We start from the raw sequence: 14,637 nt of genomic DNA on the forward strand, positions 1-14,637 counted from the left end.
CCTTCCCCCAGGCTCCTCAGTGGTTAGAAAGTGATTCGTGTCAGAAATGTGAGCAGCCCTTTTTCTGGAATATAAAGCAGATGTGGGACACGAAGACACTGGGATTGCGGCAGGTAAGTAGCCCGCAGTGACTCACACCGGGTTAATCACGTATTTTATTATTGGTGTAATTAATCTCTCATTTTGTTTGACATCACTTTTCCCTATAACTGCTGTTCATTCCTGCTTTTTTTGATCACTATCATCGTGTGACTAATGATCAGCAAGACCTTCCCTGGGGCCAGGGAGACTGTTACCTAACCATCCCGTTGCTCACCCCGCACTGGGAGAGCTGGGACGCGTAGAAGACCCGAGAGTCTGTCTGTAAATAGATACGGATCTTTCAGTTTATGACTATTACTTATTAAAGTGTTTCTACTAGCTAAGCACAAAATTAGAATGAATTAGGGCATATAATTACAAGCCTTGCACTTTCACAAACAGGAAGTAACGATTTATTCCTCCCTGGAATACTCTGACACTAAGAATTTTAGATGATTCGTAAATTGTACCATATAAGTACACCAGGAATATCTTGATTAAGCATGTTTCGAGTACTATTTTTTATTTTATAAATTAAAGAAACATGTCCCAAATAGCCTGTAGATTTCAAAGATGCTCTTATCACTAGGTATTCACGTAATACTAAAGTTCTACAAAAAATATAGATTTCGGACAGTTGCTTCAGTCCCCGAGCCATTTCTTTGCCTGTAAAATAGGGATGATGTTGCCCTGTATCTCCTATGATTGTGATGAAAATGAAGTGGGATGGGCCTATAAAACCTTCGGCACACTGCCTGGACACTTATGACCCTTGCTGTATACCAGGCACTATGCAAACATTTCACAGTGTCAACTCATTTAATCCTCACAACCTTATGAGATGTGTACTAATGCTCAAATATTGCTGTTGTCAGTACATTTCGCACTGTTTTTTGTTCCACGTGACTTTTCCCTGTACATGTGGTTCTGTAGAAGTTACGCTGGCCTGTGTCGCAGACACGAGACTAGGCGGTGGTACCTGCTTTCCTCCCCGCCGCAATTCAACACCCCCATGCTGTTAGCAGCAGGACCTGCCGCGTCATCTGTATCCCTCGGGGATGTTGTCACGGGCAGTGTTCCCAAACCACCTCCCGTCTCCCATCGATCACAGAAATGAGGAAGAATCCCACATCAGGACAGCGCTCTTCCTCACGTAGGCACACATCTCCATCACTCTCTATCCTCCCTTCTCATTCCCAGCATCGCCCCAGTTATGTAAAGAAACCTCGTTTCTCTGTCAGCCCATTTCCTTTTATTTGCGAGTGTCCCCCTCAAAAGAAAGGCATTTGTAATGGCTGTCATATGTAGACATATTTCTAGTGACACATCTAAAATACTAAGGAATTTTTGCTGCAATAGGAAACAAAGAATGAGGGGGCACTCATCCTTTAAACCAGTGGTCCCCAACCTTTTTGGCACCAGGCACTGGTGCTCCTACGAGAACCTAACGCCTGATGATCTGAGGTGGAGCTGAGGCAGTGATGCTAGCGCTGGGGAGCGGCTGCGAATGCAGATGCAGCTTCGCTCGCTGGCCCGCCACTCATCTGCTGTGCCGCCTGGTTCTTAACAGGCCACGGACCGGTACCCGGTCTGTGGCCCGGAGGATGGCGACCCCTGCTTTAAACCACCAGAGTTCCCTTTTGGATCTCTGTAAAGTTTTCCATCTTCGCCGCATATTTTATAAGGGTCAGTATAATTCAGTTTCTGTGATTCTCCTATTATCGTCCCCTCTTATCAGATATAGTTTTCTTGAGTGTTAACTTTCAAGATCAAGAGAAGATGAATTACTTTATAATGTTCATTTGGTTTAATTTTGTAGAAATTTGTATTTTCTACTATTTTTATTCTCCATATATAATAAGTATATAATAACAAGTGATTGAGGTTAAATAGGCTTTTGACAGGTTCATCTTGTAATCAAGTACAATTTGTAATGTCTTATTTAGAGAAATATTTTCTGAGTTTTCAAGAAAGTAATTTTGAGACTTCAGTTTCCCTGTTTCAACCAAAATTCATTGAGAACCTACTGTATGACAGGCTATATATGTATATAAAGGTGAATAAGACCAATGAATAACTCAAACGTTAGTGGAGGGTGGGGGGGAAGAATCCCATAGGTTAGTGGTGGGGGGAGAAATGTGCATAAAGAATTAAAGTACAGAGAGTTCACTGCTAGAATGAGGTCTGCGGGCCAGCTGTGTGGGCCCCCACTGGGGAGGGCTGGGAGGTGGGCGGTGGCAAATCTGTCTGACACGATGCTGCCCACCCAGAATTCTCTTGTTAGTTATCTTGTGACCTCACAAGATTTCCTAAGTGGTAGTTCACCAGATTTTGTAAGAAATAGGTTTTTACTCAACTGAATATAGATTTAAAGCAGAAAAAAGAAATATAGAAAGACAACTCTAAGAATTCACAATTAAAATGGAATTACTGCCTCTTAATCTATTGATTAAAACTCGAACGATCCTGTAAACATTACTAAAATTATAAAGATTACTCAGAACACAAACAGTGTTGAATATGGCAACAGCGATACTATATGGAGGAATTAAAAAAAAAATGCTAACCCCAACAAGGTCTAGAACCGCTGAATGATTTCTGAAACATCAGTATAGGTGTACAGGTGCACTGATGTTGGCTCTGCCCTTCCCTTCCCCCAGGCTCCTCAGTGGTTAGAAAGTGATTCGTGTCAGAAATGTGAGCAGCCCTTTTTCTGGAATATAAAGCAGATGTGGGACACGAAGACACTGGGATTGCGGCAGGTAAGTAGCCCGCAGTGACTCACACCGGGTTAATCACGTATTTTATTATTGGTGTAATTAATCTCTCATTTTGTTTGACATCACTTTTCCCTATAACCGCTGTTCATTCCTGCTTTTTTTGATCACTATCATCGTGTGACTAATGATCAGCAAGACCTTCCCTGGGGCCAGGGAGACTGTTACCTAACCATCCCGTTGCTCACCCCGCACTGGGAGAGCTGGGACGCGTAGAAGACCCGAGAGTCTGTCTGTAAATAGATACGGATCTTTCAGTTTATGACTATTACTTATTAAAGTGTTTCTACTAGCTAAGCACAAAATTAGAACGAATTAGGGCATATAATTACAAGCCTTGCACTTTCACAAACAGAAAGTAACGATTTATTCCTCCCTGGAATACTCTGACACTAAGAATTTTAGATGATTCGTAAATTGTACCATATAAGTACACCAGGAATATCTTGATTAAGCATGTTTCGAGTACTATTTTTTATTTTATAAATTAAAGAAACATGTCCCAAATAGCCTGTAGATTTCAAAGATGCTCTTATCACTAGGTATTCACGTAATACTAAAGTTCTACAAAAAATATAGATTTCTATAGCAGCCTTGAAGGTAGCCACTCACTCAGGTTGAAAATGAATTTGTGCAGGTAAGTAAAAAAGAATGCCGATTTTATTCCTTTGATTACTGGTTATACCTCTATGAAGGATTGGCCTAAAGTTTGTGTGTGTTGATAAACTTTCTTTGATTTTACTTACAAAGCTATTCTCCAACAAGGTCTAGTATGAGACTGGTAGTTAATGCCAGGAGTATTGTAGCACTCGGGCTAATACTCTGAAGTAGCACCTGAATTCTCTCATTAGCTAGTTCTCACAGTGCATGTCTGGTGATAACTAGTGGGTTGTAATTGATGGGCAAATTCATTCCTACTTCTAAAGGAAAGACAAAGAAATGAATTTTTCTCCTATGAGTTAATAGGAGTGAGAGGAAATGTACAGGCCACTAAACTTTTAGTGTCCAAAAAATATGTTAAAATAAGTAATAATAAGTGGACTACTTTGGAATGTTCTTGAACCTTATTTCCAGAGTCACAGTTTGAAAGACTAAAATAAAGAGTAAAACATTTGGTTATGGATATTTGTTTCTTAATGAGGGTATATTACATTTAAAACTTCATTTCAAAATTGTTCTTTAACATAGGAATAGATTTTTCCTGCCCCAAATCTCTAGTTTAGGCTTCTGGTTGAATTTAAACTTGGTTTTAATGTTTGTTGTGACATCACGACAGATAACATGAATGAACAAAAAGCTGTACTTGACCAATAAAGTGATGTTGTTTGTAAATCCTTGACAAATGTTGAAATTGTCTACCTGTTGTGTGCTGATTGCTGCGTTGAAATGGGGTGGTTATAATTCAAGGCGAGCCCTCCCACTCCCACTCCCCTACTCTAAAGGGAAACCATGAGCATTAAAGCGAAATTAAACCCCTCTTTTTCCTCCTTCCCGTGGTCCGGAAGCATCACTGCAGGAAATGCGGGCAGGCCGTCTGTGGGAAGTGCAGCAGCAAGCGCTCAAGTTACCCCATCATGGGCTTCGAGTTCCAGGTCCGGATGTGTGATTCCTGTTACGACTCCATCAAAGAGGAGGAGTGAGTGTTTGCACATCCCTGTCTCACCGTGCATCTGAAATGGGAAGAGTGAGCCCGAGAAACAACACAAGTGTCCTGTTGTCTCTTCCCAATTTCATAAATGACTTTTAAAGAAAGATTCCATCCTAACTTCATGACTTAAGACAAAATTCTCTGAAACACTGCAAGGAATGATGTTGGTAGGACCAGCCCAGCAGTCAGGTGCACCGTCTTGAGCCCATGTCACTTGGTGCAGTGCACGGTCAAGGCCACGTGCACACTGATGCAGTGGCTGAGCTGGCTCTCTCCAAAAGCATCCCTTGCTCCTACCTGGGCTCACACATGCATGGAAATTCAATTACTAGGAAAACTCTAGAGACCAACGATTTTTCTTCCACCAAAATCGGATCTAGCAATCTGTTCTTAAATAACTATTTGTACATAAGACAGATCTGTCTGCTCCTCACTCCGTCCTGACTCAGGCAGATCCATCAAGGCAGAACCATCATTTTCTTTTCCTTCCCTTTGAATCATTTTTGAAAGTAGTAGGTGGGCAAACCCAGGCAGAGGCCGGAGTTGGAAAGCTGGAGGGCACCATTGGTGTCGGTCAGTGAGCTTGCGATGGAGGCTAAGGCTGTGGGCTTCGAAGCAGAGCAAGGGCCAGCGCTGCAAGAGAGCGCTGCTCCCTAGACACCAGAGAAGTTTGGGCGAAGCCCGGCCCCTTCTTATGGATGTTGGGCCCACGCCGCATGATCTCACACAGTGCAGTTCTTCTTCTGTGCTAAAGGTTTCTGTTTTCATGTTTAGGGACATATGACCTTTCCACTAAAAAAAAAATAGTTTTTTAAATCTTTTATAAAACAGTCTTGCAACTTGTCATGCTTTCTTCATCCTTTAATTATAAAGCTAGTTTTTAAAAGTGTAGCCACATTTTGGGGAGCAAATTTTAACACTTATTATATGTATAGTTGACCTTTGAACAATGGGGGGAGGTGGGTGGTTAAGGGTGCCAGCCCCTGTGCAGTCAAAAATTCGAGTATAACTTTTGACTTCCCCACAACCTACTAATAGCCTACTGTTGATTGGAAGCCTTACCAATAACATAGCACGCATTTTGTATGTCACGTGTATTATGTACTGTATTTTTACAATTAAGTAAGCTAGAGAAAAAAATGTCATTAAAATCGCAAGGAAGAGAAAATACATTTACAGTACTGCACATATTTAATGAAAAAAATTTGCATAAAAGTGGATCCAAACCAGTGTTGTTCAGGGGTCAGCTGTGTATATGTTGCTAAGAAACGTGTCTTAGCTCTAGGTACAGCCAGGTGTTTTAAATGGTCTCTTTTCTCTTTGTTAGTCGAACTTCTCTAGCAACCTTTCATGAAGGAAAACATAACATTTCCCACATGTCCATGGACGTTGCTAGGGGACTGATGGTGACCTGTGGGACCGATCGAGTTGTAAAGGTAACCTGCTTAATTGTCTCAATTAGCATCTCAGTGTAGATTGCTCTGTCTTCTCGCTGTAGTGGGTATAAGACATTTCGAGTCCAGTGTCGTTCTCTGATTGGCAGGCTTGCCGTCCCTCTTCATAAGCATCCTATAGTATAACCAGGTGAAAACTCTGAGTAACACTTGGTGCATCATTTTACTTTAATAAACCTTTCTCTCTACAAAAAAGGAAAGAGTGAAAAAAAGAAAAAAGAGAGCAATGAATAACAAACTGCATGCTTGTGATTCACCTCCCCTTGGCCTTGTTCACCGCCGTGGCATTTCCCTTTGCCTTGTCCGTCAGGGCCTGGCACCCCCCTGTCGCTGTCCGGCTGAGGTAGCCCAGGGTTCCAGCTCCCCAGCTGGCGGAGGCCTTAGCTGACCCCTCGCTCTGATCACTCGTTCGCATGTTAATGCTCCTTGCATCCTGCGCAGAGGACTTCCTGCTTGTAAGAAGTAACCACACATTTTTTCGTTAAGTCCCTGGGCTGCTAACAACAGAAACCAAAAGTAACTGTCTTATACTCAGTACCACTCTTCAGCTGTGAAACTGACATCTGTCTCAAGGTTGGCTCCCTGCGTAGCCCGGGTGACCAGTGCTGCCTTCTCCGCATCTTGTTTCTTGCAGATCTGGGACATGACGCCTGTGGTGGGCTGCAGTCTGGCCACCGGGTTCTCGCCACACTGATCCGGGCGCTGGTGAGGTCTGCACCTTCCCAGCGGCAGCCCGCAGCCAACGCAGCCCTTCCCTGTGGCGCCACAGCCCCCGTCACGGGGACCGGCAGGAGCCACTTAAACACAGAGCAACATTTTTCAAAAGGAAAAAGCGGAAAGGTGTGTTTCGGGCATTTGTGGAACCACCTGTGGGAGTGACTAATATGGAGAAGGTCCCTTTGTAGTGGTTCCGGGAGGAACGGAATTCCTTCAGCGAAACTTCCTCGTGGACAGCGAGCGAACGTGTCCTCCAAGATTGTCCTCTTGGGAGTTTTAGAGAAGAAATGTTGACTTAATGCCTAGAACTTTGTTAAAGCGGTTGCAGATCACACACACTTCCCCCAAGACCCGCTGGCTCTCCACGTGCTCCCTGCCGTCAGAGCAGGAATGGGGGGAAGGATGCCTCGTTCTCTCTTTCTTGAGGGGTGCAGTAGGAACTTAAGAACCCAGAGGTCTCCCCTTATGTACTGGTAGAATGTGACTGTGCTTTATACTTAGTTAATGACAGACTTCTTAAAGATACCTGTTCTCTTCAGGTAGCGCCATTACCTGCAGTTAGTGTCTGGCCCGCTTCACTTGCTTCTGCTGGTCAGTCTGCCATGGGTGACCCTCACAGTTGCTGTGACTTGTGACATTTCTGTGTAGTCAGAGACAGCCCACATACTTCCTAACCCCCCACATGTGTTCTAAAGACAAAATGTTTTTATGGTGCTGTTACCCCAGGAGTCACACAAGCCGCCTGACATCTTCTCATGGCAGTTAGTAACGGCTAAGGGGAAACCCAGCTCCCAGCGTGAGTGTGACGGGCAATGACCAGTCTGTTCCATGGAACAGCCCCGTCCTGACCGACACATTGTATTTCTGGGTCCAAGATGCACCCCTGTGATACTGTGGCAATTTAATATACCCCTCCGACAAGAACTCTAAAGCTTTTTAAATTATGTTGACTTATAGGCTAACTGATACTGTTACTGTCCCACAGAAGGAAGTGGGTAACCCAGAGCAGCGATCGTTAGCCAGGTCCTGCACAGTAATTCCCAACTGGTGAATCGCTTTCACAACAACTTGCAAAATCTGTTGTGTCACATGGTGTTTGAAAGGGTTTTGGCCACTTAGTACCAGGATGGGGAAGAGGTGTGTGTGTGTGTGGGGGGGTGAAGAACCTACTTTTAATATTCAAATATTTATTCGTGTGATTATTTTTAACAATAGAACATGTATCTATTGCTTTAGGACTGTGTAAGGGAGTGGAAAGAGGCCTACTTGTTTTAAGGACAAATTTAAAAATAGCAACAGTATTTTTGTTGGTCTTACTAATGGATAGTGATAAAAACTCACTACTGCATTACTGTATTGGGGTCATATCAAGACCACATAGTCATTTTATATGACACAACTGGGTTTTTTTACAACAGCTAAGAGGGACTATAGCGTTTGACAGGCAATGAAACTAAGATGTCTTAATGGCCAAGTGATACAAATACTAAGGAAAGGGAAGGCGGTCAGTCAGTCACATCCTGTTTTAGAATGATCTGCATTAAAAGTTGACTTGCCTTCAGAAATAAGACAAGGGTTTTGTCACTCCTTATAATTTTTGTGTCATATCACCTGAAAAAGATGTTTCCTTTAAGAATTTCTGTGCTTTTCAGAAAATGTGCATTACTAACATAGTCCAGAAGAAAAATTGAGCAATGGTAACTTTTAAATGGCAGTGTTGAATGTCAGCTTGAGTTCAGTTACTGATTCAGCCCACACAAAGGTGCTATCCTGGGGATTTTACGGGGTCTTAAAAGGAAAATAGAATATGACCAATTCCTTGCCACGTGGAAGAGTGCTGAACTGTGGTTTTGTTTTCCTTTATTCTGTAAAATGTGATTTTTTTTTTTAATGTCTGTGATAGACTGAGCAGAACATCACAGCTTCCAAGAATATGCCATAGCTTTCAAACATTTTTACTTTTAAAATTTTTTAATGAAAAACCCCAGGATTCCTTAGAGACCGTAAGGTTGTTGCAGCGCCACCTAGGGGTTAAGCTGATACAAATCAAGGGGGAAATGAAGACTTGTTTAGTGTGGTGTGCAGAAAAGGAAAGAATGTTTCAGTGTAGTTTTCTCTCCATCCGAGCCTCTTATCATTTATCTGTTTGAAAACACACATGGCAGGCTTGTCTTGTCTCTGTCACACACTAGGTAGCAAAGGGGGTAATATTTTTTATAGAAGTGGACAAAAATTATTTTCTCAATTTTACCGACTGGGCACATAAGGAAAGTACAGCTAGCCCTGTAGTTATTGCCTTATTTTGACTGCATTACTCCCAGACGGGTCATTTAAAATAGTTCTTTAAGTAACAGTTGCTGGGTTTTCCATTCCTGAATATTTACGCCGATCTGTACAAATAGGGATTAAAAAGTACAGAATGTTAGAGAAGATCCTTGTGTTTAGATCTAGTATGTATGGGATAAGAAAATGACTTTTTTTTATTTTGAACATGTTTTTAAATTGCCCTTTTTTAGTGCAAATGATAGAAATACCCCTGTAGCGTTAGTGGACACATTATTTATCTCATTTTACATCTCTGTTTGCTAAGCCCTAGCTCAGTCCTGCTGCGTAGAGGATATAAACAAGATACATTGCTTTAGAATGTGCCACTTTGCTCTCCGCCTAAAGAATTCAGTTTGCTAGCTTCCACGTTTTTAAACTGTTGAACGGCTTACGTATATAATAAACATTATACTGGCTCAGACCAAGGAGATATTTTCTAAAATCATTTTTCTTTAAATTACTTTCTACTTCTGTTACTGGATCTGGTATCTCTTAAAATGTAAGAAACCAGTCACTTACTATTAATGGTAAACCATCTGCTCATTATAAATGTGAGATTTAACAAATAAGTAATACATGCTATATTTATTCCAGTGTCTATTGCTTACTTGTTAATTGTGAGCAGATTGTTGAATGCCAACTCTATTTTCTGCAGTTTATTATACAGTAACTCTATGAGCAAGTTGAAGTTTAATTGTGCAACAAATTTATATTAGAATACAATAAAGCGTTTTTCTCTATAGCCTTTTTGACTGGGGAAGCAGGGCAATGTTGATTAGCACATTTATTTATCTTAATACTGGTTGTGTTTCTATCAGATACGGTGCCCTGCCTCTCCTAGAGAGCTAGAAGACTGTCCTTTTCTCCTATATGTGGGTTCTGTTTTTGTTTGTTTTGTTTTGTTTTTTTGAGAATATGCATACAATAAAATGTTCCTCGCTTGTTACTCTGTTGCTTAATTTAGCTTTTGTTGTGTTTGATCTGGACACAGGGCGGTAATAGTAGCCACCAAGTGTTTAGCATCCTCTGTGTGCTGGGTGCTCTACCTATGTTATATTATCCAGTCCTAGCAATTCCTCTGCCAGGCATCATTGTCCTCATTTACAGCTGAGAAAACCAAGAGGAAAGATCCTGTCTGTCTGTCTGTCTGTCTGTCTGTCTGTCTGTCTGTCTGAGTTGAAAGCACATGTCTTCCCCACACCACCTGCTTTAATGTGCTAGTGTGGAATGAGTGTTTTATATAAGAAAAGTGGGTATTTTCTCTTCTGAAGTTTGTGAAGCCCCGGAGTCAGATTGCTCAGGATGCCGAGGTTCTCGGAGGTTCTCGGAGCGTGCTGAGCTACGAGGGGGTCCCGTGATCTTGTCCTCGTCTCCACCTCGGCAGCTGTTTTGTCAACATGGGGTGGTTCTGACCTAGGAGAAGTGCTTCCTCAGCTTAACTGAGAAGTCGATTTAGAAATCAGAATGGCAGTTTACCGTGCTATTTAAAAAAAGATATAGCTTTATTTTCTCTCATCATCAAAATAATGTTTTTTATTATAATAAAAAGGAAAGGAAAATAAAAAGACAATACCAAAAAATATAAAAAGATTTTTTTATTTTATTGTTATTTTTTAAAGAGAAAAAACATTTTAATTATAGAAGTATGCATGGAAATTTCACCAAAAAATGAGACTCTAAGATGATTTTTTAAAAATCTCCCGTCCTGCCACCTAGGGAAAATATTGTTAAACTTAACGCTATATTCCCAGTGTCTTTTTAAATGCATGTATACGTATATAACACACACTTATGGGATATATTTTTAATGGGGCTATGCTTTTTTTTCCCACTTGATAGGTTTGCCATGTCAGAAAATAGAACTCCACATTGCATTTGTAGTTAGCCCTGTGCGTCCTGGCATGACTGACCAGGATTGCCAGTCTCCAGCCCTTTGAGGTTAGGTCAGGCCATGTGACTTGCTTTAGCCGGTGACTTTCAGGCAGAAGCATTAATTGCAGGTGAGAGGCTTAGCCACAACCGTTTCTTCCACAGTGGTCCCGAAGCACATGTTGGTAGCGAAGTGGGACATCGAACCATCCCTTGGACCTGCAGTGGACTTTGCACGAGGGAAAAATAAGTCCGTCGTGTTAGTCCACTGAGGTAGGGTATGCGCGTGTGTGTTTTACCTACTGCATAATCCTGCCTGGACAGCAATAGTCCATTGTTCCATTATGTGGCTAAACTGTTATTTATTTCACCAATTCCATGTTGAAATAAGGTTATACATTTTTAGAGTATTTGTAATTTTAATTAAAACACAAAACATTTAAAAATGCTAAACTCAGTATGCTTTTATGTTCATCTTTGCCCACTTTTCCAATTATTTTCTTAGGATAAAGTCTTAGAAGTGGGATTTACTAGGTCAAAGAATATGCACATTGTAAGTTTTTAAATTTTTATTGCTAATATCCTGACAGCATTACCAACACTTGAATTTATTCCTTTGAATAAATAGGTAATAAAAAGGCATATCTTAGTGTCTTGATTTATAAAATTCCAGTTTATTCATTTACAACGAGAATTCTGTCTGCCAAGCAGACCCCAGTTTCCGTAGGACAGTCTAGGTAGAACCCAAGTTGTCATTGGAAGGCTGCTTAGAGGACAAGGACACAGAAAGAAAGTTTGGCTGGATGACCTCGATGCCGTCACAGCAGCCTGTGGTGGTCACCGCCGAGGTTGCTGGAGAGTCAGCTGGTCTCTTCACTTGGAAGGTGGAAGCACAGCAGCAAGTTCTTGTTTCTGACCTTCCCTTTTTAGGTTTCACCAAGCTGACCATCCATCTGTAAAAACGTTCTCAGGTCGGTCATGCAGGTACTTGGGTTACAGCTTTCTCTCCCATCCATCACTCGGTCTCCGAGTCCCCTTGGCTGTGCGGAGACCTCTCTCTCATTCTTTTCACTTCCCATACAAGCCATCCCTCAGGAAGCTCATTCATACCGAGGGCGCGATTTCTCATGACGTCCTGGGCCACTTCTTGATTTCGGTCTCACCATTCGTAATACAGGCATGGAGCCTGAGATATAACTCTCAGGTCAAGCCCAAGGGAAAAACCGAAGTGGTCTGCCTGACCTCAAAGCCCACGCTCTTATTTCTAGTTCCCATCTGGCTCTTTCATATTTGAAGAAATTTTAGATTCTAAATTGGACATTCGAGAGGAAAATTAAGTAATAGGAATTTCTTTATACCATTAGCACTGGCAGTGTGGCAGATTTTCTCACACTCTAGAGCTTAAGATCAAAAGGGGCATGAGAACTCTATTCACTATTTTTTTTCCTGGCATCATGAATCAATGGTGGCACTGATATGTGGCTTCTGTGATGACATAATGCCAAGTTTATTACAAACCAATTATTTGTTTCCCATATAGTCTAAAGAGCTGTGATCCTTAATCTGTATTTTATGATACTCTACTATTTTAAGTAATTTTAAACTGTTATAAAAAATTTCTCTTAGTGAACTTTATTTTTATCTGAAACTGATTATATTAATTCACAGTAAAGAACATAGGGGTGTCCCAAAATCAAGCTAATTAATTAATTAATTTGAAATAACTTAGGAATCACTCTTTTAAAGTATGACTGTTGAACTTGTGACATTCTTAAGGGACTATTACTTAAATCTGCCCTCATAACAGGGATTGTCATCTATTCTTCTAACATTTAAGAGTAGTCAATAGCCTGTAGACACTACCATGAAAATCAAGCCCAACAAATAAAGTTACAAACCAATCACATGATTGTAATATTTTGGTATTCTAGGCATCATTCCCTTATTAAAAAATGCTTTTAAGTTTTGACAAGATGAGGTAAACAACCAGATCAATAGTTGTGGATTCTTTAGTTAATTCTGTGATAACATAATTTGCTTGATCTCATGATTTGTTTAATTCACGGTAACTTAAGTCATAGAAAGAAATATATTTTGAAATGTTGCAAGTTTATTTAAGCATTCTCCTGGACCCACCACATGCTTTAACTCACATGGCGAGACTTGAGACGCATGCATGGTAATGGCCTGCTAATGAGCTCTGGTTCACAATTGGGAGCCTCTAAGGCAGGGACCAGCCTTTGTCTACATCCTCAGTGGCCATCACATAAGACCTGCTCGACCTTTGAAGGCTTTATCAGCCCTTGGATTCTCTAAATCTTTTCTGCATTTCATTCATTTATTCAACAGATTGGGGAGCAAACCTACGTGTGTTTCTTCCCATCCTTTGACAATGCCATATTAGGCTAAATACGTAAAAAATTATGTTATGTGCACTTCAGCGAGCCATTACCTGGAGTTAGAGGAACTCATTGGAGAGCAACTTCTATAACTATGTAGGAACATCTGTTTGAGTTAACCCTGTGTAGTATTAAAAAGAAGAAAGGAAGAAATAAAAGCAGATGGTTAAACAGAAATTTGTTCCTTTCTGGATTTACTTGTGTAAAAATTCTTAACTGGTTTGGGGGCTGTACTTCTAAGTTCTTAATGTACTTTTGTATTTCTTGTATTTTATTGTCAGACATGACATCTAATATCTTTTGCTGCAGGAGTCACATCTGCTTTTAATCTATCACATGAATCCCAAGTTGCAAATGTGTCCTGAAAACATAGGCCAGCTTGCAGACACCTACAAGCCCATTGGTCTTACCTTCAAAATGCGTCCCAATACAGCCACTTTTCACCATTCAGCTATTAACCGTGGTCCAGCCCACCGTCAACCGAATCATCCTAGTATCCCAGTCTCCCTGATCTTAGCACAGGTGTTAAAACAACTCAGAACATTCCATTCCTGTACACAAAAGCCTCACAGCTCCCATCCCATTCACAGCAGAAACCCAAGCTCTAAAAAGGTCCCTTATTATCCCTTCGACATCTGCGATGCTCCTTGCTTACTCCTATCTAGCTACATTTCTTGTTTTCCTCCCTGTAACTTCTATGAGGACATCAAATTTGTATATAGGATAGTACTGAGCACAGTGTCAGGCACATAACAGGCACTTAATAAATAACGGTGCTTGTATGTGTACAATTTGGATGCTCTGTACATAAATGGAAAGGAACTTAACGTGCTTTTGTTAGGGAGTGAATCTAGTGAAGCCACTGAGTGGCTGTCACGCCCTGCCCCATCATTTCCACCCACCCCACTCCACCTGCCCAGCTACTGTTAACATTTTGCAGAGACTAAAAGGAGCACTCAGAGGAAAGCGTAGAGAGGTTACAGAGGATAAGCACACAAAGGACGTGGTGAGATGTTTCTAAGATATCAACCGCTAGTTCTGGGTGTCTGATCATCCTAAGACTTAATTGAAGACAACTCTACTTTGCAGCTTCATGTTCGGTGGGTTTGGTGGTTTTCAAATTCTTCTGCAAATTCTCATACCCTCTTACAGAGTGGTGGGATTTATGTTTTTTTCCCTTGAATCTGGGCCAACCTTAGCGCCTCACTAATAGCATATAGCTGAAGTGACACAGTACAATGTCTGAGGCTAGATCAAAAAGTGCTATGCAGCTTCCACCTGGTTTTCTGAGGGGAACCAGCCAACTGGGACCAGAAGCTGAGCAGAGCTTCCAGCTGACAGCCAGCATTAACTGCCAGCCATGTGAA

At 41.3% G+C, this 14,637-nt stretch overlaps 1 protein-coding gene across 1 annotated transcript in view; it reads left to right on the forward strand.

Annotated features, from left to right (window-relative positions):
- The window catches only part of WDFY1 (WD repeat and FYVE domain containing 1), a 43,859-nt gene extending 33,911 nt beyond the window's left edge, over nt 1-9,948 (forward strand). The window contains exons 9-12 of the mRNA XM_011364088.2: nt 12-113; nt 4,364-4,494; nt 5,834-5,942; nt 6,595-9,948. Coding sequence (XP_011362390.1) covers nt 12-113; nt 4,364-4,494; nt 5,834-5,942; nt 6,595-6,654 — 402 coding nt within the window. The 3' untranslated portion in view covers nt 6,655-9,948. The remainder of the gene's footprint in view (nt 1-11; nt 114-4,363; nt 4,495-5,833; nt 5,943-6,594) is intronic.
- Nucleotides 9,949-14,637: the final 4,689 nt, after the last annotated feature.

This window comes from Pteropus vampyrus, unplaced genomic scaffold (genome assembly GCF_000151845.1).
Source record: "Pteropus vampyrus isolate Shadow unplaced genomic scaffold, Pvam_2.0 Scaffold93, whole genome shotgun sequence".
NCBI classification, from domain to species: Eukaryota; Metazoa; Chordata; class Mammalia; order Chiroptera; family Pteropodidae; genus Pteropus; species Pteropus vampyrus.